This window comes from Dendrobates tinctorius, unplaced genomic scaffold (genome assembly GCF_039654945.1).
Source record: "Dendrobates tinctorius isolate UK_male_01 unplaced genomic scaffold, ASM3965494v1 ptg000254l, whole genome shotgun sequence".
In the NCBI taxonomy this organism is placed as follows: Eukaryota; Metazoa; Chordata; class Amphibia; order Anura; family Dendrobatidae; genus Dendrobates; species Dendrobates tinctorius.
In genome coordinates this window covers 7,681,367-7,697,820 of record NW_027361921.1, presented here as the reverse complement: position 1 = coordinate 7,697,820, position 16,454 = coordinate 7,681,367, and the positions used below count along the sequence as shown (strand labels likewise).

Here is a 16,454-nt window from a genome sequence, read left to right as displayed (position 1 = left end):
CCTTAACGGGGATGAGGTTGTATACCCCCCCGAGGTCCATATTAGAGAACCATTTTGCTCCCACAAATTGATTAAAGAGGTCGGGGATCAGAGGTAGCGGATACGGATCACGGATAGTGATAGCATTCAGTTCCCGGAAATCCAGGCAAAGACGTAACCCCCCATCCTTCTTCTTGACAAAAAAAAACCCTGCAGCAAGGGGAGAAGAGGATGGTCTGATATGACCCTTAGCCAGGCTTTCCTTAATATAGTCCTTCATGGCCTGCATCTCTGGACCTGAGATGTTATAAAGTCCGCTCTTGGGCAGCTTGGCACCAGGGACCAGATTAATGGCACAGTCATAAGGACGATGAGGAGGAAGCTCTTGGCTCCCCTGCTCTGAAAACACATCCTCGAAGTCTGACAGGTAATGGGGCACGGACGGAGTACACACCCTTGCACACCGGATACCCAAGCAGTGTCCTTGACAGTATGTACTCCATTTAATCACCTCCCGTGTCTGCCAATCAATTACCGGATTGTGCTCGGCGAGCCAAGGAAGTCCCAGTACTACAGGTGAGGGCAGGCCCTCAAGCTCATAACAGCTTAACACCTCAGAATGTATGGCTCCCACCTGTAGTCGCAAGTCATGGACCACCTGCGTGAAATGCCCCTGCCTTAGAGGGCCGGAATCGATGGCTATAATGGGTATCGGTCTGGACAAGGTATGTGGGACAAGACAATGGTCCCGGACGAACTTGGCGTCTATCAAATTAAACCCCGCCCTACTGTCCAAGAAGGGAGATACGTCTACCTTATTTTCCCCCAAGTACAAAATAGCTGGAAGAAAAAATGCGTCTTTCCCACCGAGGTTACGAGTACACCCGAGTTGCCAACCTCCCCGCAACCCGGGCCCTCTAGTTTTCCGGCGGTTGTTTAAACAAATGACGGGTAGGACATGTGTTAACAAAATGACCTCTTTTGCCACAACAGAAACACACTCCCCCCTTACGCTGAACTACTGTATGTTTGCTAGGTTGGGAAGCCGCACCCACCTGCATGGGTTCCACAGTGGGATCTGTACAGACCATGCTCAAACTTGGACCTCCCATCCCCAGAGGTGACTCCTTTTTTTCTCTGGCGAAGACAATGATCAACCCGGATCGCCAGAGACATGGCCACCTCTAGGGAGTCAGGAGTCTCAGAGAGCTAGGGCATCTTTTACTCTCTCAGAGAGACCCTCACAGAACTGACTACAGAGGGCCGGGTCATTCCACCTAGTGTCGGTGGCCCACCGCCAGAACTCGGAGCAGATTCCTCAGATAGACGGTCTCCTTGCTGAAGTTGGTGCAGAGATGACTCAGCCAAGGAGACGCGATCAGGGTCGTCATACACCAAGCCCAAAGCCTGAAAGAAACCCTCTACTGTCTGGAGTGAGTGTGAGTCAGATGGGAAAGAGAATGCCCATGCTTGTGGGTCCCCCTGCAGGAGAGAGATAACAATTCCCACCTGTTGCTCCTCCGTACTGGAGGATACCGGACGCAGCCGGAAATAAAGTTTGCAGGCCTCACGGAACACAACAAACTTGTCCCGTCCACCAGAGAACCTGTCTGGCAGCGCGACCTTGGGTTCAACAATGATTTGTCTGGATGACGCAATCCCCACATCAGATGTAACAGGGGGCTGTGAAACCACCGTGCGTAAATCCGTCACCTCCAAACTGAGCTGCTGCAACTTCCCTGTCAGCGCTGTGATGGGATCCATCATGGATCAGAAAAAGGTTTTCGGTCTGAGATAATGTCACGATTGGGCTGGCGAGTAAACTGAGACCAGGGGCACCTTTCCTGGCCCTGACACTAGAGGGCACCCTAACTCACCCTGTTCCCCAGGATACCTCAGATGGCGAGGATGCCAGGGCCTCCGCCCTAGCCCTGTCTCCTAGCTTAGCCCTGCGTCTGTCCCCCCTCCCAGGGAAGAGAGGCGCTACTGTGTACCGAAGTACACCAACCCGACAGACAGGGGAACGAGACAAGGGTAAAAGAAAATTCCACTCACAAATAATACTCTCACAAGCAACAGAGGTATACACCAGGGTGTGAAGGATGGGGGAAGAAAACAAAGCAGGAATGGATGAGGAATCTCCAAGCGTACAAACCACACAGTTGTCACACAACAATGTAAACTCCTCCAGCACTCCTAACACCAGCTCCTTTCTCTCTCTCCAGATCTTTGAAGCAAATGCTATCTCAGACAAAGATCTGGCCTGTGGACCTAGTTTTTATAGGAGAGAGGAGTGGTTAACCAAGCACAGCTGAAAGCAGGGATTTTCCACATGACCGATTAACCCCTGTCCTCCTGAAAGAAACAAACACCCTTAATACGCCGGAGAAGTGCTTCTTCTCAGCGGCAATGCAGGAGCCACAAGACGCTGCGGTTCTCTGGCTCTGTTCTGTCGCGGTAACCCCGTGACAGTAGTATTTTCAGAAATACTGCCTGTACCAAGTGCCACGCCAGGGAGGCAGTGGGAGATAAGAGTGGTGGATAAGTAGCTCAGAAGAAAAAACTGTGTGCCTGTGTACCTAGAAAAGTAAGGCTTTGATGCAAAGGATAATCACAATAAATATTGATATTATTTAGATTTCCTTTTTTATTCATTCCCTTTATTTTAATCAATTAACAAAATAAAATCTATTATCACTTCAAATTTTTAAAGCATTCTTACATTGCAGCATCTTTCCATACACACAGTAGCGGTCATGAGTTCGACAAACTTGCTCATGCAATGGTTTTCATTGTTCTCATAGCATTATGCAATTTGTAGATTCACACGCAAGGCAGCAAAACCACAAAAGGGTACATATAGAAACAGATTTGAGAGACATATGTCAAGCAAAGCAGAATACTTGCTAACCTTTAGATTACCTCAAAGTAGCCCCCTTTAAAGGGAATCTGTCACCTGGTTTTGGCGGGCGATGAAAACGAGGTCGGTCCGGTCAGATGGGCGGCGTTCCCGATGTGTGCCATCTCCTCATCATTGGCCGCCGTCCGCAGTTTTTTGAGGAATATGAGTAGGTGTCCGCCATTTGTTGCGTGTGCGCTAAGCATTCTTGGCTAGCGCACGCGCAGTATGCTTTGCCCAACTGCGGGCAAAGTCGAATAGCTTCACTGCGCATGCGCCGGTTAACTAAGCCCCGGCACACATCGGGAACACCGCCCATCGGACCGGACCAACCTCGTTTTCATCGCCCGCCAAAACCAGGTGATAGATTCCCTTTAATTCTGAAGGCCAGTGTCACACATCCTTGTCATTTTCTCAAACAGCTTAATCAGGTAGTCACCTGGAATGGCTTCCAATGAACAGGTATGTCTTATCGAGTGAGCCCTTGTGGAATAACATGCTTTCCAAAAGAGTTTGTGACCACCAGGTGTGTTTTGCATATGCAGTGTTGGTATACAAGTTACATACAGTGCTGACCTCTACTCCATAACTGTTCTAAGCCAGAATAAGGCAAGAGTCATTCAACTAAGTAAAGAAAAATGGCAGTCCTTAATTACTTTAACACATAAAGGTCAGGCTATCTGAAGCAAAGCTGAAAAGATATCCTCAACTGCAGTCATAAAAACCATCAATAGTTATGATGAAACTGGCTCTCATGGAAGGAAAATCAAAAACCAAGATAAGTTAATCAGTCTCAGAAACCCAAACTGTCAAGACCTCAGATAAAATCCCTCAGACATTATGCACAGAAATCACATGGCAGACACATCTCCAGTTCCTTTGATGTCATGATTCTCATTTGGTCAGACATGCACTGTGAGGTCTTATATAGACAGGTGTGTGCCTTTACAAATCAAGTCCTATCAGTTTAATTAAACACAGCTGGACTCCAATGAAGGAGTAGAACCATCTCAAGGAGGATCACAAGGAAAGGGACAGCATGTGACTTAAATATGAGTGTCTGCCAAAGGGTCTGAATACTTATGACCATGTGATATTTCAGTTTTTCTTTGAGAAATCTGCAAAAATTTCTACATTTGTTTTTTTTTTCCAGTCAAGATGTGGTGCAGAGTGTACTGTTAATGAGAAAAAAATGAACTTTTTTGAATTTACTAAATGGCTGCAATGAAACAAAGCGTGAAAAATTTAAAGGGGTCTGAATACTTTCCATACCAACTGTACAGAACTTGGCACAGACGGGAGCAACCCTGGCACACGATGCAAACACGCTGCGCTGAACTTCGGTGGAGAAAATCCAATCTGGCTAAAGATTTCATCCATTATAAGTTATGCTTAACACATACAACTCTGCCCTTCACATCGTCACTTCTCAAAAAAACCTTACTTCACCTCCTTATCCAAAAATACTAAACGACTTTCACACTTCTCATTCCCTCATCAGTCCAACCGTGTTGACCCCAACCACAGTGCCGACAATTTGGCTAATTATTGCAAAAAGAAAACAATGACCATGTCAGACAGGAAATTTTCCCCCAATTCACTAATATCATGAATTCTCTTCCCTCTTGTACTTCATCTAGCTCATTTTACATCTAATTTTGAAGCTCTGTCCCAGGATGATGAAGCTTGATCGTCAAAAGAATATTTCCTCTTGAAAGATGGTATAGAAGGATGTTTTCCATTTTTTCTATTCTCTGGTTGAGGGCTTATTTTTTGAGCGCCGATCTGTCATTTTTATTGCTACCATTTTGGTGCAGATATGATCTTTTCATCGACCATTATTGCATTTTAAAGAAATGTCGTGGCGACCAAAAAAACATAATTCTGGAGTTTTGACTTCTTTTCTCGCTACGCCATTTAGCAATCAGGCGAATACTTTTTTTATTGATAGATCGGGTAACTCTGAACATGGCAATACAAAATGTGTATGCTTGTTTTTTTATTGTTTTATTTTGAATGAGGTAAAAGGGGGATGATTTAAACTTTTTTTTATTTTTTAATATTTTTAAAAACATTTTTTTTTTTACTTTTGGCATGCTTTAATAGTCTCCATGGGAGACTAGAAGCTGCAATAATTCAATCGGCTCTGCTACATACAGGCGATGTCAGATCGCTTGTGTGTAGCAAAATACCTCACTTGCTATGTGCGCCTACCACCGGGCGACGCTCACAGAAAGCCGGCAGTGACAACCATAGAGGTCTCCAGGAGACCTCTGGTTATCATGCCAACCCATCGGTGACCCGATCACGTGAAGGGGGTCGGAAAAACACGTTAAATGCCGCTGTCAGAGATTGACATTTAACAGGTTAAGAGCTGTGGGTGGATCGAAAGTCCACCCGTGACTGTCCCGGGTACGTTTCAGCTGTTCAAAACAGCTGATATGTACTGGGAAAGATGTGGGCTCACTGCCAGCGCCCACATCAAAAGGAGAGAAGTGACATGCGCAGAACTAGTACTAGTTCTCGCTCCTACAGACCAGTTAGAAGCTGCTAATCAACTTGCTACCTGCATTAAAGACAGCTGTCTTATATAGTCACCTTTATAAAAGACTCCTGTTCACAGACTCAATTAATCAAGTCAGTCTCTAACATCTACAACATGGGCAAGACGAAAGAGCTTTATAATGATGTTAGGAACAAGATCATAGACCTGCGCAAAGCTGGAATGGGCTTCAAAATCATAAGTAAGAGGCTGGGTGAGAAGGACACAACTGTTATGATGAGTCACCGAAGGAGGAAAAAACAAAATACAGCTAAGTCCAGAAAAACCAGAGAGGTTGGCAGCTATCGGATTGCAGACCCCTGAACCTATCCACAACAACTAGCAGTAGCCGTGGGGGTTCCTACGGTGCCCTAGACCCCTCGATCACAGCCGGAGAACTATATAGCCTAAAGACAGAAAGGGGAAAAACTAAACTGCCCCAGAGCAGACCACAAAGCAATAGGCAGCCCCCAACATATAATGACGGTGAAGCAAGATGAAAACACTAACACAGATAGAAAGATAGGTTGAGCAAATGATGGGGCCCAAGCTATCTACATAGGACAGGATAGGAAAGCTGCTGTCTGCCATCCGCAAAAACCCTATCAAAATGAGCCAACCGACTGATAGGAAAAACAGGCCCTGAAGTCGCTAGGCTTCAAAAGACTATATCAGCACTCAGGTATACTCTGAAGACAGAGCAAAAGATCAACAGATCAGAGACAAAAATGGAATTCAGCTCACCCCCGGCCGGGGACTCCCAAAAAACAAGGCAAAACAAAAACAAACTGAAGAGTACAAAGCAGAGCAGAAAAACTTAGCTTAGAGATGCAGGAATCAGACTGGTCTCCAAGAATCCAGCAGGAAAATCACCAGCCAGGAAGAAGGGCGTCGGCAGCCTTATATCCAGTCCTCAATTCCAGCCACCCAGTCATCATCTAGCTGCCCAGGTGTCTGATAATCAGCCTCACTACCTTCCTTCACCAGAGGAGGGAGTTCATCAGACCTCAATAGTGAAGGGAAAAATGAACTCACAACACACAACTGTTGGTGCAATAGTAAGAAAATGGAAGAAATACAAAATGACTGTCAATCGACATAGTTACGGGACACCATGCAAAATCTCACCTCGTGGAGTATCCTTGATCATGAGGAAGGTGAGAGATCAACCTAAAACTACACGGGGGAACTTGTTAATGATCTCAAGGTAGCTGGGACCACAGTCACCAAGAAAACCAGTGGTAACACATTATGCTGTAAAGGTTTAAAATCCTGCAGTGCCTGCAAGGTCCCCCTGCTCAAGAAGGCACATGTGCAGGCCCTTCTGAAGTTTGCCAATAAACACCTGGATGATTCTGTGAGTGATTGGGAGAAGGTGCTTTGGTCAGATGAGACAAAAATTTAGCTCTTTTGCATTAACTCAACTCACAGTGTTTGTCGGAAGAGAATTGCTGCCTATGTACCAAAGAACACCGGCCCCAGTGTCAAGCATTGAGGAGGAAACATTCTGTTTTGGGGTGTTTCTCTGCTAAGGGCACAGGACTACTTCACTACATCATTGGCAGAATGGATGCAGCCATGTACAGTAAAATCTTAAGTGACAACCTCCTTCCCTCCACCAGGACATTAAAAATGGGTTGTGTCTGGGTATTACAGCAAGACAATGACCCAAAACATACAGCCAAGGCAACAAAGGGGTTGCTCTAAAAGAAGCACATTAAGGTCATGGAGTGGCCTAGGCAGTCTCCAGACCTTAATCCCATAGAAAACTTATGGAAGGAGTTGAAGACCCGAGTTGCCTAGCAACAGACTCGAAATCTTAATGATTTAGAGATGATCTACAAAGAGGAGTGGATCAAAAGTCCTCCGGACAAGTGCGCAAAACTCACCATCAACTACAAAAAAAGTCTGACTGCTGTGCTTGCCAAGAAGGGTTTTACCACCAAGTATTGAGTCTGGTTTGCCAGAGGAATCAAATACTTAATTCTCACTGCAAAATGAAAATAAATGTATATAATTTATACAATGTGATTTTCTGAATTTTATTTTTGATATTCTCTCTCTCAATTAACCTAACCTTAAAATTATAGACTGTTCAGGTCTTTGTCAGTGAGTAAACTTACAAAATCAGGAAGGGATCAAATACTTATTTCCACCACTGTATATGGCCAATAGGAGAATTGGAATATTATATATGCTACAGTAAACAAAAATGAAACTGCCCTCATAGTCAATCACCTTACTGCATCTAAATGGAATAGCCCTAGGAACCAACAAGCTAACACCTCTTGAAAGTGTGGAAAAGACTGAGTGATATTTAAAGGACATCCAAGGACAGTCTAATAAATGTGTCATTTCTTTTACCATATGCGTTTCAGTTAGGCAAACTATTGCTGGAGGATAATTGAGTAACCAGGAGAATACTGCACATCGTTTAGTCGGTTCTCCAGGCCTCCAATGTCCCATGCCAAGATATCAATACACCTGGACATCTTGGATAGTATATAAGATTTTTAGCATATGATGTTTCGATCATTTCTGCCTGTATGAAGACAGTATGGGCACTCTGACATCTGTATAAAAGACCCCATCTCAACTTAAAACAAAAAAACAACCATATAATATATATAATAGACACTCCCCTCAGTATAAGAGAATTGGGGCCTCGTACATTCCTGGGCCCATAAGATGCATTTTCACCCATAGTGGTATGTAATACACCCATACTTTGGTGCTTCAGCACAACACCTACATTAGACACAATAGGAAAATATCACCATTACCTGTATTGTTGACATGTAACACTTTGTACTGTACGTCTTTTTCATTAGCATCCAGCCAAGAGAGAGCATCAGCAGGAGTCTCAAAAATATGCAGTCCTCCTTTTGTCACTTCACCGAGTTTGGCAGGGTAAATCATGGAGTAAGGTACTTGAACATTCCTCAATCTTCTGTTGATATCTATGAATTTTGCACGGCACTTTTGTATTTCAGCAGGAAAATCAGCATATACACAGACTTTGTATCCATCAATGGAGAGATCTTTAACATTTCTGTTTTTTGTCAAAATGGTACCTCTGTCCCGAAAGTTTAGTAGACGCATATGAATGGACAAGGAAAGGCCCTAGCTGTCAGAGGTCTGGTGGGAACCCTATGCACTCGTTCAATTACAAACAACAGAGTGTCATTTTCTACGATCAGTCAATTATCAAACATAACCCACTGTATCTTTTCCCTCTTCTATTTCAGCATTATATTGTTCCTGCTGTCACGATCTTCACACTGTTCATGTCTGCTATGTTACTTTTGTGCTGCAATCAACTGTGTTCACTTCGCTTGATTAGTCCTCTACTTAAGCATGCTAGCACCTCCATCCAGTGTCAATCGTACACTTGCTGCTGCCTGTGTAAGACTGATCCCTCTGTGCTCTGAGCCTGACCCAGCCGGACTTTATTCCCTTCCCGGATTTAGACTCTTTGCTTGTGACCTGACTTCTCTTGCGCCTGTTTCCTATAAACTGTCTGGTCTTTCTGGCTTTCCTTACCTTGGCTCGTGAATTGGATTTCGTCTCTGACTACCACTTGTTGTACTGCACCATTTCCTGGACCTGACCTCGGATTGTTTGACCTCCCTTTTCTTATTCAGTAAGTAGTATATATTATTACTATCTGTTATTGTAGTCTTTCTCTCCACTTCTGGGACTAACAGCAGTGAAATATTTTGCACAAGCCATGAACGGTCTCAGCTTATCTGTGGCACTTCATCCTCCACATAGCTATTTGTTCCAGTTCCTTCACATTCTCATGCACCTTCTTGACATGTTGTGTATTGGGATATCTTCCATTATGCCCCCATCTGTTCACTGAGCGTGGTTAAGGTTGTATGACACAGAGAAACTACAGCAAACACATCTCTTGAGGTTGGTCCAGCCACGGAAATGTCAAAATGTCAGGTAATGAGGATGCACCCAACTCAGACTCATCTCCCCTTGCTTGTGGAAATGAAAGTGAAAAAAACCTTGCCTGCCTCAGAGGTTGTGAGCGCCGGTGCCATATGAGAGAGGCTCCTTTATTACATTTGCCTCTGATGCTGGCTATTCCACGCCCCCAGCGGTGTCCAAACTTTTGACCAATACCATAAATACATTATTTACATATATATTTTCCGTTTGGGCATTTGCTCTTTATTCTTTGACGATCTAGTCAGATTTGTTAAATTTAATATCTCTTGCATGAATGTGTTCTGGTTTGCAAGTGATATATTTTGGGTTTCATACGTACATTTGGTACATGACAAAGTTTTGACAATTCAAATGTTTGTAATGTTCATAGTTTTGGTAGCAATATTGTGAAAATCTTCCTTTTAATTTCCTTTTAATTTGTGGCAACACACTTTTTTTTTTTACCAATGAAAGGCATGAGTAACCTTTTACACATTCCATTGCTCTACTACATGTAAGGAGGTACAGTATTCCCATCATACCTTTATAGCATATCTTCATGGGAAGCCTTAAATGTATAGTAGGCGTCAATGGGACCTACGTTTATTATAAAAAAAAATAGGCCCCTAATGCACAACATAGTCAGGAGAGATGGTTAATAGTGATGAGAGAACGTGATAGGGTAAAGTGTTATCCCAGCATGCTCGGGTGCTAACCGAGTGTCTTCTTGTGCGAAAAATATGTTTGAGTCCCTGAGACTGCATGTCTCGCGGCTGTTCGACAGCCGCACCACATGCAGGGATTGTCTGTTTGTTAGCATGCAAGCATGCTCGGAACGCATGTTCGCTCATCACTAAGGGGTCAGGTTTCCATCCATTTTTATATGAATCTGGACCACCTCTCCACTGATAAAAGTGTGGAACGGGGCTACCTTCTTCAGGTTGATGCAGGCTCTATTGATGGAATCCGCATGTACTTTATATTTATGGATTAGTTATGGATTCACAACATGTGTAGGTTTGATTTCTTAATGAACGTGTATTTTATATCTCTGTGGTGAAGGGTCACAGCTACTTCATAAATTTAAGCTGAAATTTACCTCATATTCCTTTTGTGCTTCCATCAAAAGTGCACCTGGGGCCATTGAAGCAATTTTAAAAATTTCTTCAGTGGCTTCTAAGAAAAAAAACGACAAAATATTTTGTTAGGTTTACCGACATGTTCTTCATTCATATTCTCATGAGATCAGTTCTCAGAGGTTCAGAATCAGCAGAAACAGAGTTTAATCCTAAGGATGACAAGGTTTTCTCAGGTGGGCAATATAAATATTCTAAAAATACTCCTTAGTTACTCCAGACCACCTTTTTACTTTTTTCCAACAATAGGGCAAACATTAAACCTAAATGCTATCTTTTTTTAGCTTTACACAATAATCAAGGTTACCTGGTCCTGCTGAAATTACAGAGGGTAGCCGAGACCCCGGAGAACATGATTTGGGTCAGTTTTTACCATCCCCAGTGATGCGATCACCGTTATTCACCGAATAACAACGACCGCAAAGAAAATAGTTTGATTTACCATTTATTTCTCTGTCCTCTAATATGATCAAGCACATCAGAGGAGATAGAAATGAGGTCCCCCGAGTCCCCCTAGTACCTCCAGTGTCCCCCGTCCCTCGGTATCTTCTTACGGAAAGAAAATGGCTGACACATGCGCAGTGTGCCCACCTATATCTGCCAGCCGACACCAGGCAACAATAGGAGATTTCAGCTATTTGGTTCATTTTGATCACTGTGATAGACCCTATCACAGTGATCAAAATTTAAAAAAAAAATGGTAAATGAAACCCCCTTTATCACCCCCTTAGATAGGTAAAAAATAATAAAATAGAAAAAATTTATTTATTTCCATTTTTCCATTAGGGTTTGAGTTAGAGCTAGGGTTGGGTTTAGGGCTAGGGTTGGGGTTAGAGCTAAGGTTAGGATTAAGGTTGTGTTTGGGTTTCGGTTAGGGAAGTGGTTAGGGATGGGATTATGGTCAGGGGTAGGGCTGTGTTAGGGTTGGAGTTAAAATTGGAGGTTTCCATTGTCTAGGTACATCAGGGGTTCTCCAAACGCAACATGGCACCCACATTGATTCCAGCCAATTTTGGGTATAAAAAATCTAAGGTGCTCCCTTCTGAGTCCTGCCATGTGCCCAAACAAATTTTGTGGTCTATTTTCTCTTGTCACCCTTGTGAAAATAAAAAAAGTTTGGGTCTAAAGTAGAGTTGAGCGACTTTGGTCGGATGGGGTTTCGTGAAACCCGAATGAAACAAACTTTGAGTCGGATGAAAGTGGTCCGACTAGGGCAAAAAAAAAGGTCGGAGTTTCGTCCAAAACCCGACCCCAATGCAAGTCAATGGGAAATAAAAGTCGGCATTGAGCGGATGAATGTCATCTGCTCAATGGCGACTTTTATTTCCCATTGACTTGGATTGGGGTCGGGTTTTGGACGAAACTCCGACTTTTTTTTGCCCTAGTCGGACCAGTTTCATTTTGTTTCATTCGGGTTTCACGAAACCCGATCCGACCAAAGTCGCTCAACTCTAGTCTAAAGTTATTTTTTTGTGAAAAAAGTAAAATGTTCATTTTTCCTTCCACATTGCTTTATGCAGTTTTGAGCACCTTGAGGGGTGCAGTTTTTAAAATGGTGTCATTTTTGGGTATATTCTGTCATATTGATCCCACCTAACTCACTTCAAATGTGAGGTGGTCTCTAAAAAAAAATGGTTTTGTAAATTTTCTTGGCAAAATGAGGACTCGCTGGACAACCTTTAACGCTTCCAAAGTCCTAACAAAAAAAAAAGAAAAAACAACAAACCACACGTTTCCAAAATTGTGCTGATGTAAGGTAGACATGTGGGAAATGTTATTTATTATTTTGTGCGACATGACTGATTTAAGGTCACAAAATTTTCTAAATTTTTGCCAAATTGCCGTTTTTTTTCATAAATAATTGCAAGTCATATCGAAGAAATTTTACTACTAACATGAAGTACAATATGTCATGAAAAAACAACCTCAGAATCAATAGGATCCGTTGAAACATTCCACAGGTATAACCTCAAAGTGAGATCCTAGCGATTCTGAGATTGTTTTTTTGTGACATATTGGGCTTCATGTTAGTGCTAAATTTAGGTCTATCATTTTTGCGTTTATTTGTGAAAAAATCAGAAATTTGGCAAAAATTTGGAAAATTTCGCAATTTTCAAATTTTGAATTTTTATTCTGTTAAACCAGAGAGTTATGTGACACAAAGTGCTTACTAAATAACATTTCCCACATGTCTATGTTACATCAGCACAATTTTGGAAACAAAATTTTTTTTTTTGTTAGGAAGTTATAAGGGTTAAAAGTTGACCTGTGAGTTCTCATTTTTACAACAAAACCTACAAAACCATTTTTTTTTTTAGGGACCACCTCACATTTGAAGTCACTTTGAGGGGTCTATATGGCAGAAAATACCCAAAAGTGACACCATTCTAAAAACTGCACCACTCAAGCTACTCAAAACAAAACTACATTCAAGAAGATTATTAACCCTTCAGGTGTTTCACAGGAACTAAAGCAACGTGGAAAGAAAAAAATGGACATTTTAATTTTTCCAACAAAAATTTTCTTTTAGCATCAATTTTTTCATTTTCACATGGGCAACAGGATAAAATGGATCCTAAAATTTGTTGGGCAATTTCTCCTGAGTACACCGATACCTCATATGTGGTCATAAACCACTGTTTGGGTGCATGGCAGGGCTCAGAAGGGAAGGAGCGCCATTTGACTTTTTGAATGGAAAACATGCTGGAATATTTGCCATGTCGCGTTTGGAGAGCCCCTGTGTGCCTAAACATTGGAGCTCCCCCACAAGTGACCCCATTTTGGAAACTAGACCCACCAAGGAACTTATCTACAAGCATAGTGATCACTTTGAACCCCCCCCAGGTGCTTCACAAATTGATCCGTAAAAAAAGAAATTTTCTTTTAGCCTCAGTTTTTTCATTTTCACATGGGCAACAGGATAAAATGGATGCTAAAATTTGTTGGGCAATTTCTCCTGAGTACCCCGATACCTCATATGTGGTCATAAACCACTGTTTGGGCGCACGGCAGGGTCTGGAAGGGTAGGAGCGCTATTTGACTTTTTGAATGGAAAATTAGCTCCAATCGTTATCGGACACCATGTCGCGTTTGGAGAGCCCCTGTGTGCCTAAACAGTGAAAACCCCCCACAAGTGACACCATTTTGGAAACTAGACCCCTTATGGAACTTATCTAGATGTGTAGTGAACACTTTGAACCCCCCCCAAGTGCTTAACAAAAGTTTATAACGCAGAGCAGTGAAAATAAAAAATCATTTTTTTTCCTCAAAAATGATTTTTTAGCACGCTATTTTTTATTTTTACAAGGGTAACAGGAGAAATTGGACCACAAAAGTTGTTGTCCAGTTTGTCCTGAGTACACCGAAACCCCATATGTGGGGGGGAACCACTGTTTGGGCGCACGGCAGGGCTCAGAAGGGAAGGAGAACCATTTGACTTTTTGAAATGAAAATTACCTCCAATCATTAGCGGACACCATGTTGTGTTTGGAGAGCCCCTGTGTGCCTAAACATTGGAGCACCCCTACAAATGACCCCATTTTGGAAACTAGACCCCCTAAGGAACTTATCTAGATGCATAGTGAGCACTTTAACCCCCAAGTGCTTCACAAAAGTTTATAACGCAGTGCCGTGAAAATAAAAAGTATTTTTTTCCCTCAAAAAATTATTTTTTAGTGCCCAATTTTTTATTTTCACAAGGGTACCAGGAGAAACTGGACCCCAAAAGTTGTTGCTCAGTTTGTCCTGAGTACACTGGTACCCCATATGTGGGGGGGGACCACTATTTGGGCACACGTCAGGGCTCGGAAGGGAAATAGTGACATTTTGAAATGCTGACTTTGATGGAATGGTCTGCGGGCATCATGTTACATTTGCAGAGCCCCTGGTGTGCCTAAACTGTGGAACCCCCCACAAGTGACCCCATTTTGGAAACTAGACCCCGCATAGAACTTATTTAGATGTGTGGTGAGCACCTTGAACCCCCAAGTGCTTCACAGAAGTTTGTAACGCAGAGCCGTGAAAATAAAAAGTATTTTTTTTCCCTCAAAAAATTATTTTTTAGTGCCCAATTTTTTATTTTCACAAGGGTACCAGGAGAAACTGGACCCCAAAAGTTGTTGCTCAGTTTGTCCTGAGTACACCGATACCCCATATGTGGGGGTAAACCACTGTTTGGGCGCATGGCAGAGCTTGAAAGGGAAGTAGCACCATTTGACTTTTTCAACGCAGAATTGGCTGGAATTGAGATCAGACTAAACGCTGTGTCTAATATCATGTCCTCACTATATCTGAAACTGAACCTGTCAAAGACTGAACTCCTGGTGTTTCCTCCCTCTACTAATGTACCTATACCCGACATTGCCATTTCTGTGTGTGGTTCCACTATTACTCCCCAGCAACAGGCCCGCTGTCTTGGGGTCATACTTGATTCCGAGCTTTCCTTTGCCCCCCACATTCGATCACTGGCTCGCTCTTGTCATCTGCACCTCAAAAACATTTCTAGAATTCGACCTTTTCTTACCTTTGACTCTGCAAAAACTCTTACTGTTTCTCTTATTCATTCTCGTCTCGACTATTGTAACTCTCTTCTAATCGGTCTCCCTCTTACCAAACTCTCCCCCCTCCAATCTGTCTTGAATGCTGCAGCCAGGATCATATTCCTCACCAATCGTTACACCGATGCCTCTACCTTGTGCCAGTCATTACACTGGCTACCCATCCACTCCAGAATTCAGTATAAACTTATTACCCTCACTCACAAAGCCCTCCATGGCTCAGCACCACCCTACATCTCCTCCCTTGTTTCAGTATACCACCCTACCCGCGCCCTCCGTTCTGCTGATGACCTGAGATTAGCATCCTCAATAGTCAGAACCTCCCACTCCCGTCTCCAAGACTTTACACGTGCCGCGCCAATTCTTTGGAATGCACTTCCCAGGTCAATACGATTAGTCCCCAATCCCCACAATTTTAAGCGTGTCCTGAAAACGCATTTATTCAGACTGGCCTACCACCCCAACACATTAACCTAATCTATCCCTGTGTGGCAGAGCCAAAAGTTTTACCATAACCAGGTTCCCCTCATCATGTTCCCACATGCTTTATGCCTCCATTAGCCCTCTGTGTCTGTACTGTTACACACTTAACATTATGACTGGTCCATACAATCAGGGTAACTGTTACCACCCACCTTTCGTGTCTCCCTCTTTCCTCATAGACTGTAAGCTTGCGAGCAGGGCCCTCTTTCCTCTTGGTATTTGTTATAATCTACTGTATGTGATTATTGTTATGCTGTAATGTCTATTGTCTGTACAAATCCCCTCTGAAATGTAAAGTGCTGCGGAATATGTCGGCGCTATAAAAATAAAATTTATTATTATTATTATTATTATTATTATTATTATCAGACACCATGACATCAGACGCCATGTCGCGTTTGGAGAGCCCCTCATGTGCCTAAACAGTGGAAACCCCCCAATTCTAACTCCAAACCTAACCCCAACACAACCCTAGCCCTAATCCTAACACACCCCTAACCCTAATCCCAACCTAGCCCCAACACACCCCTAACTCCAGCCCTAACCCCAACACACCCCTAACCCTAACACACCCCTAACCCTAATCCCAACCCAAACCCTAGCTCTAACCCTAGCCCTAATGGGAAAATGGAAATAAATTTTTTATTTCATTATTTTCCCTAACTAAGCAGGTGATAAAGGGGTGTTTGATTTACTATTTATAGCGGGTTTTTATGTTTGGCGGCTGTCATATGCTAAAAGACGCTTTTTATTGTAAAAATAGTTTTTGCATCACCACATTTTGAGAGTTATAATTATTCATTATTTTGACCCACCGAGTTATGTAAGGTCTTATTTTTTGCGGGACGAGTTGACGTTTTTATAGGTAACATTTTCGGGCACGTGACATTTTTTTATCGCTTTTTATTCAGATTTTTGGG

At 42.9% G+C, this 16,454-nt stretch overlaps 1 protein-coding gene across 1 annotated transcript in view; it reads right to left on the bottom strand.

The window, feature by feature from the left end:
- Nucleotides 1-16,454, bottom strand: part of VPS16 (VPS16 core subunit of CORVET and HOPS complexes) — a 325,784-nt gene that overhangs the window by 184,410 nt on the left and 124,920 nt on the right. The window contains exon 11 of the mRNA XM_073558129.1: nucleotides 10,459-10,535. Coding sequence (XP_073414230.1) covers nucleotides 10,459-10,535 — 77 coding nt within the window. The remainder of the gene's footprint in view (nucleotides 1-10,458; nucleotides 10,536-16,454) is intronic.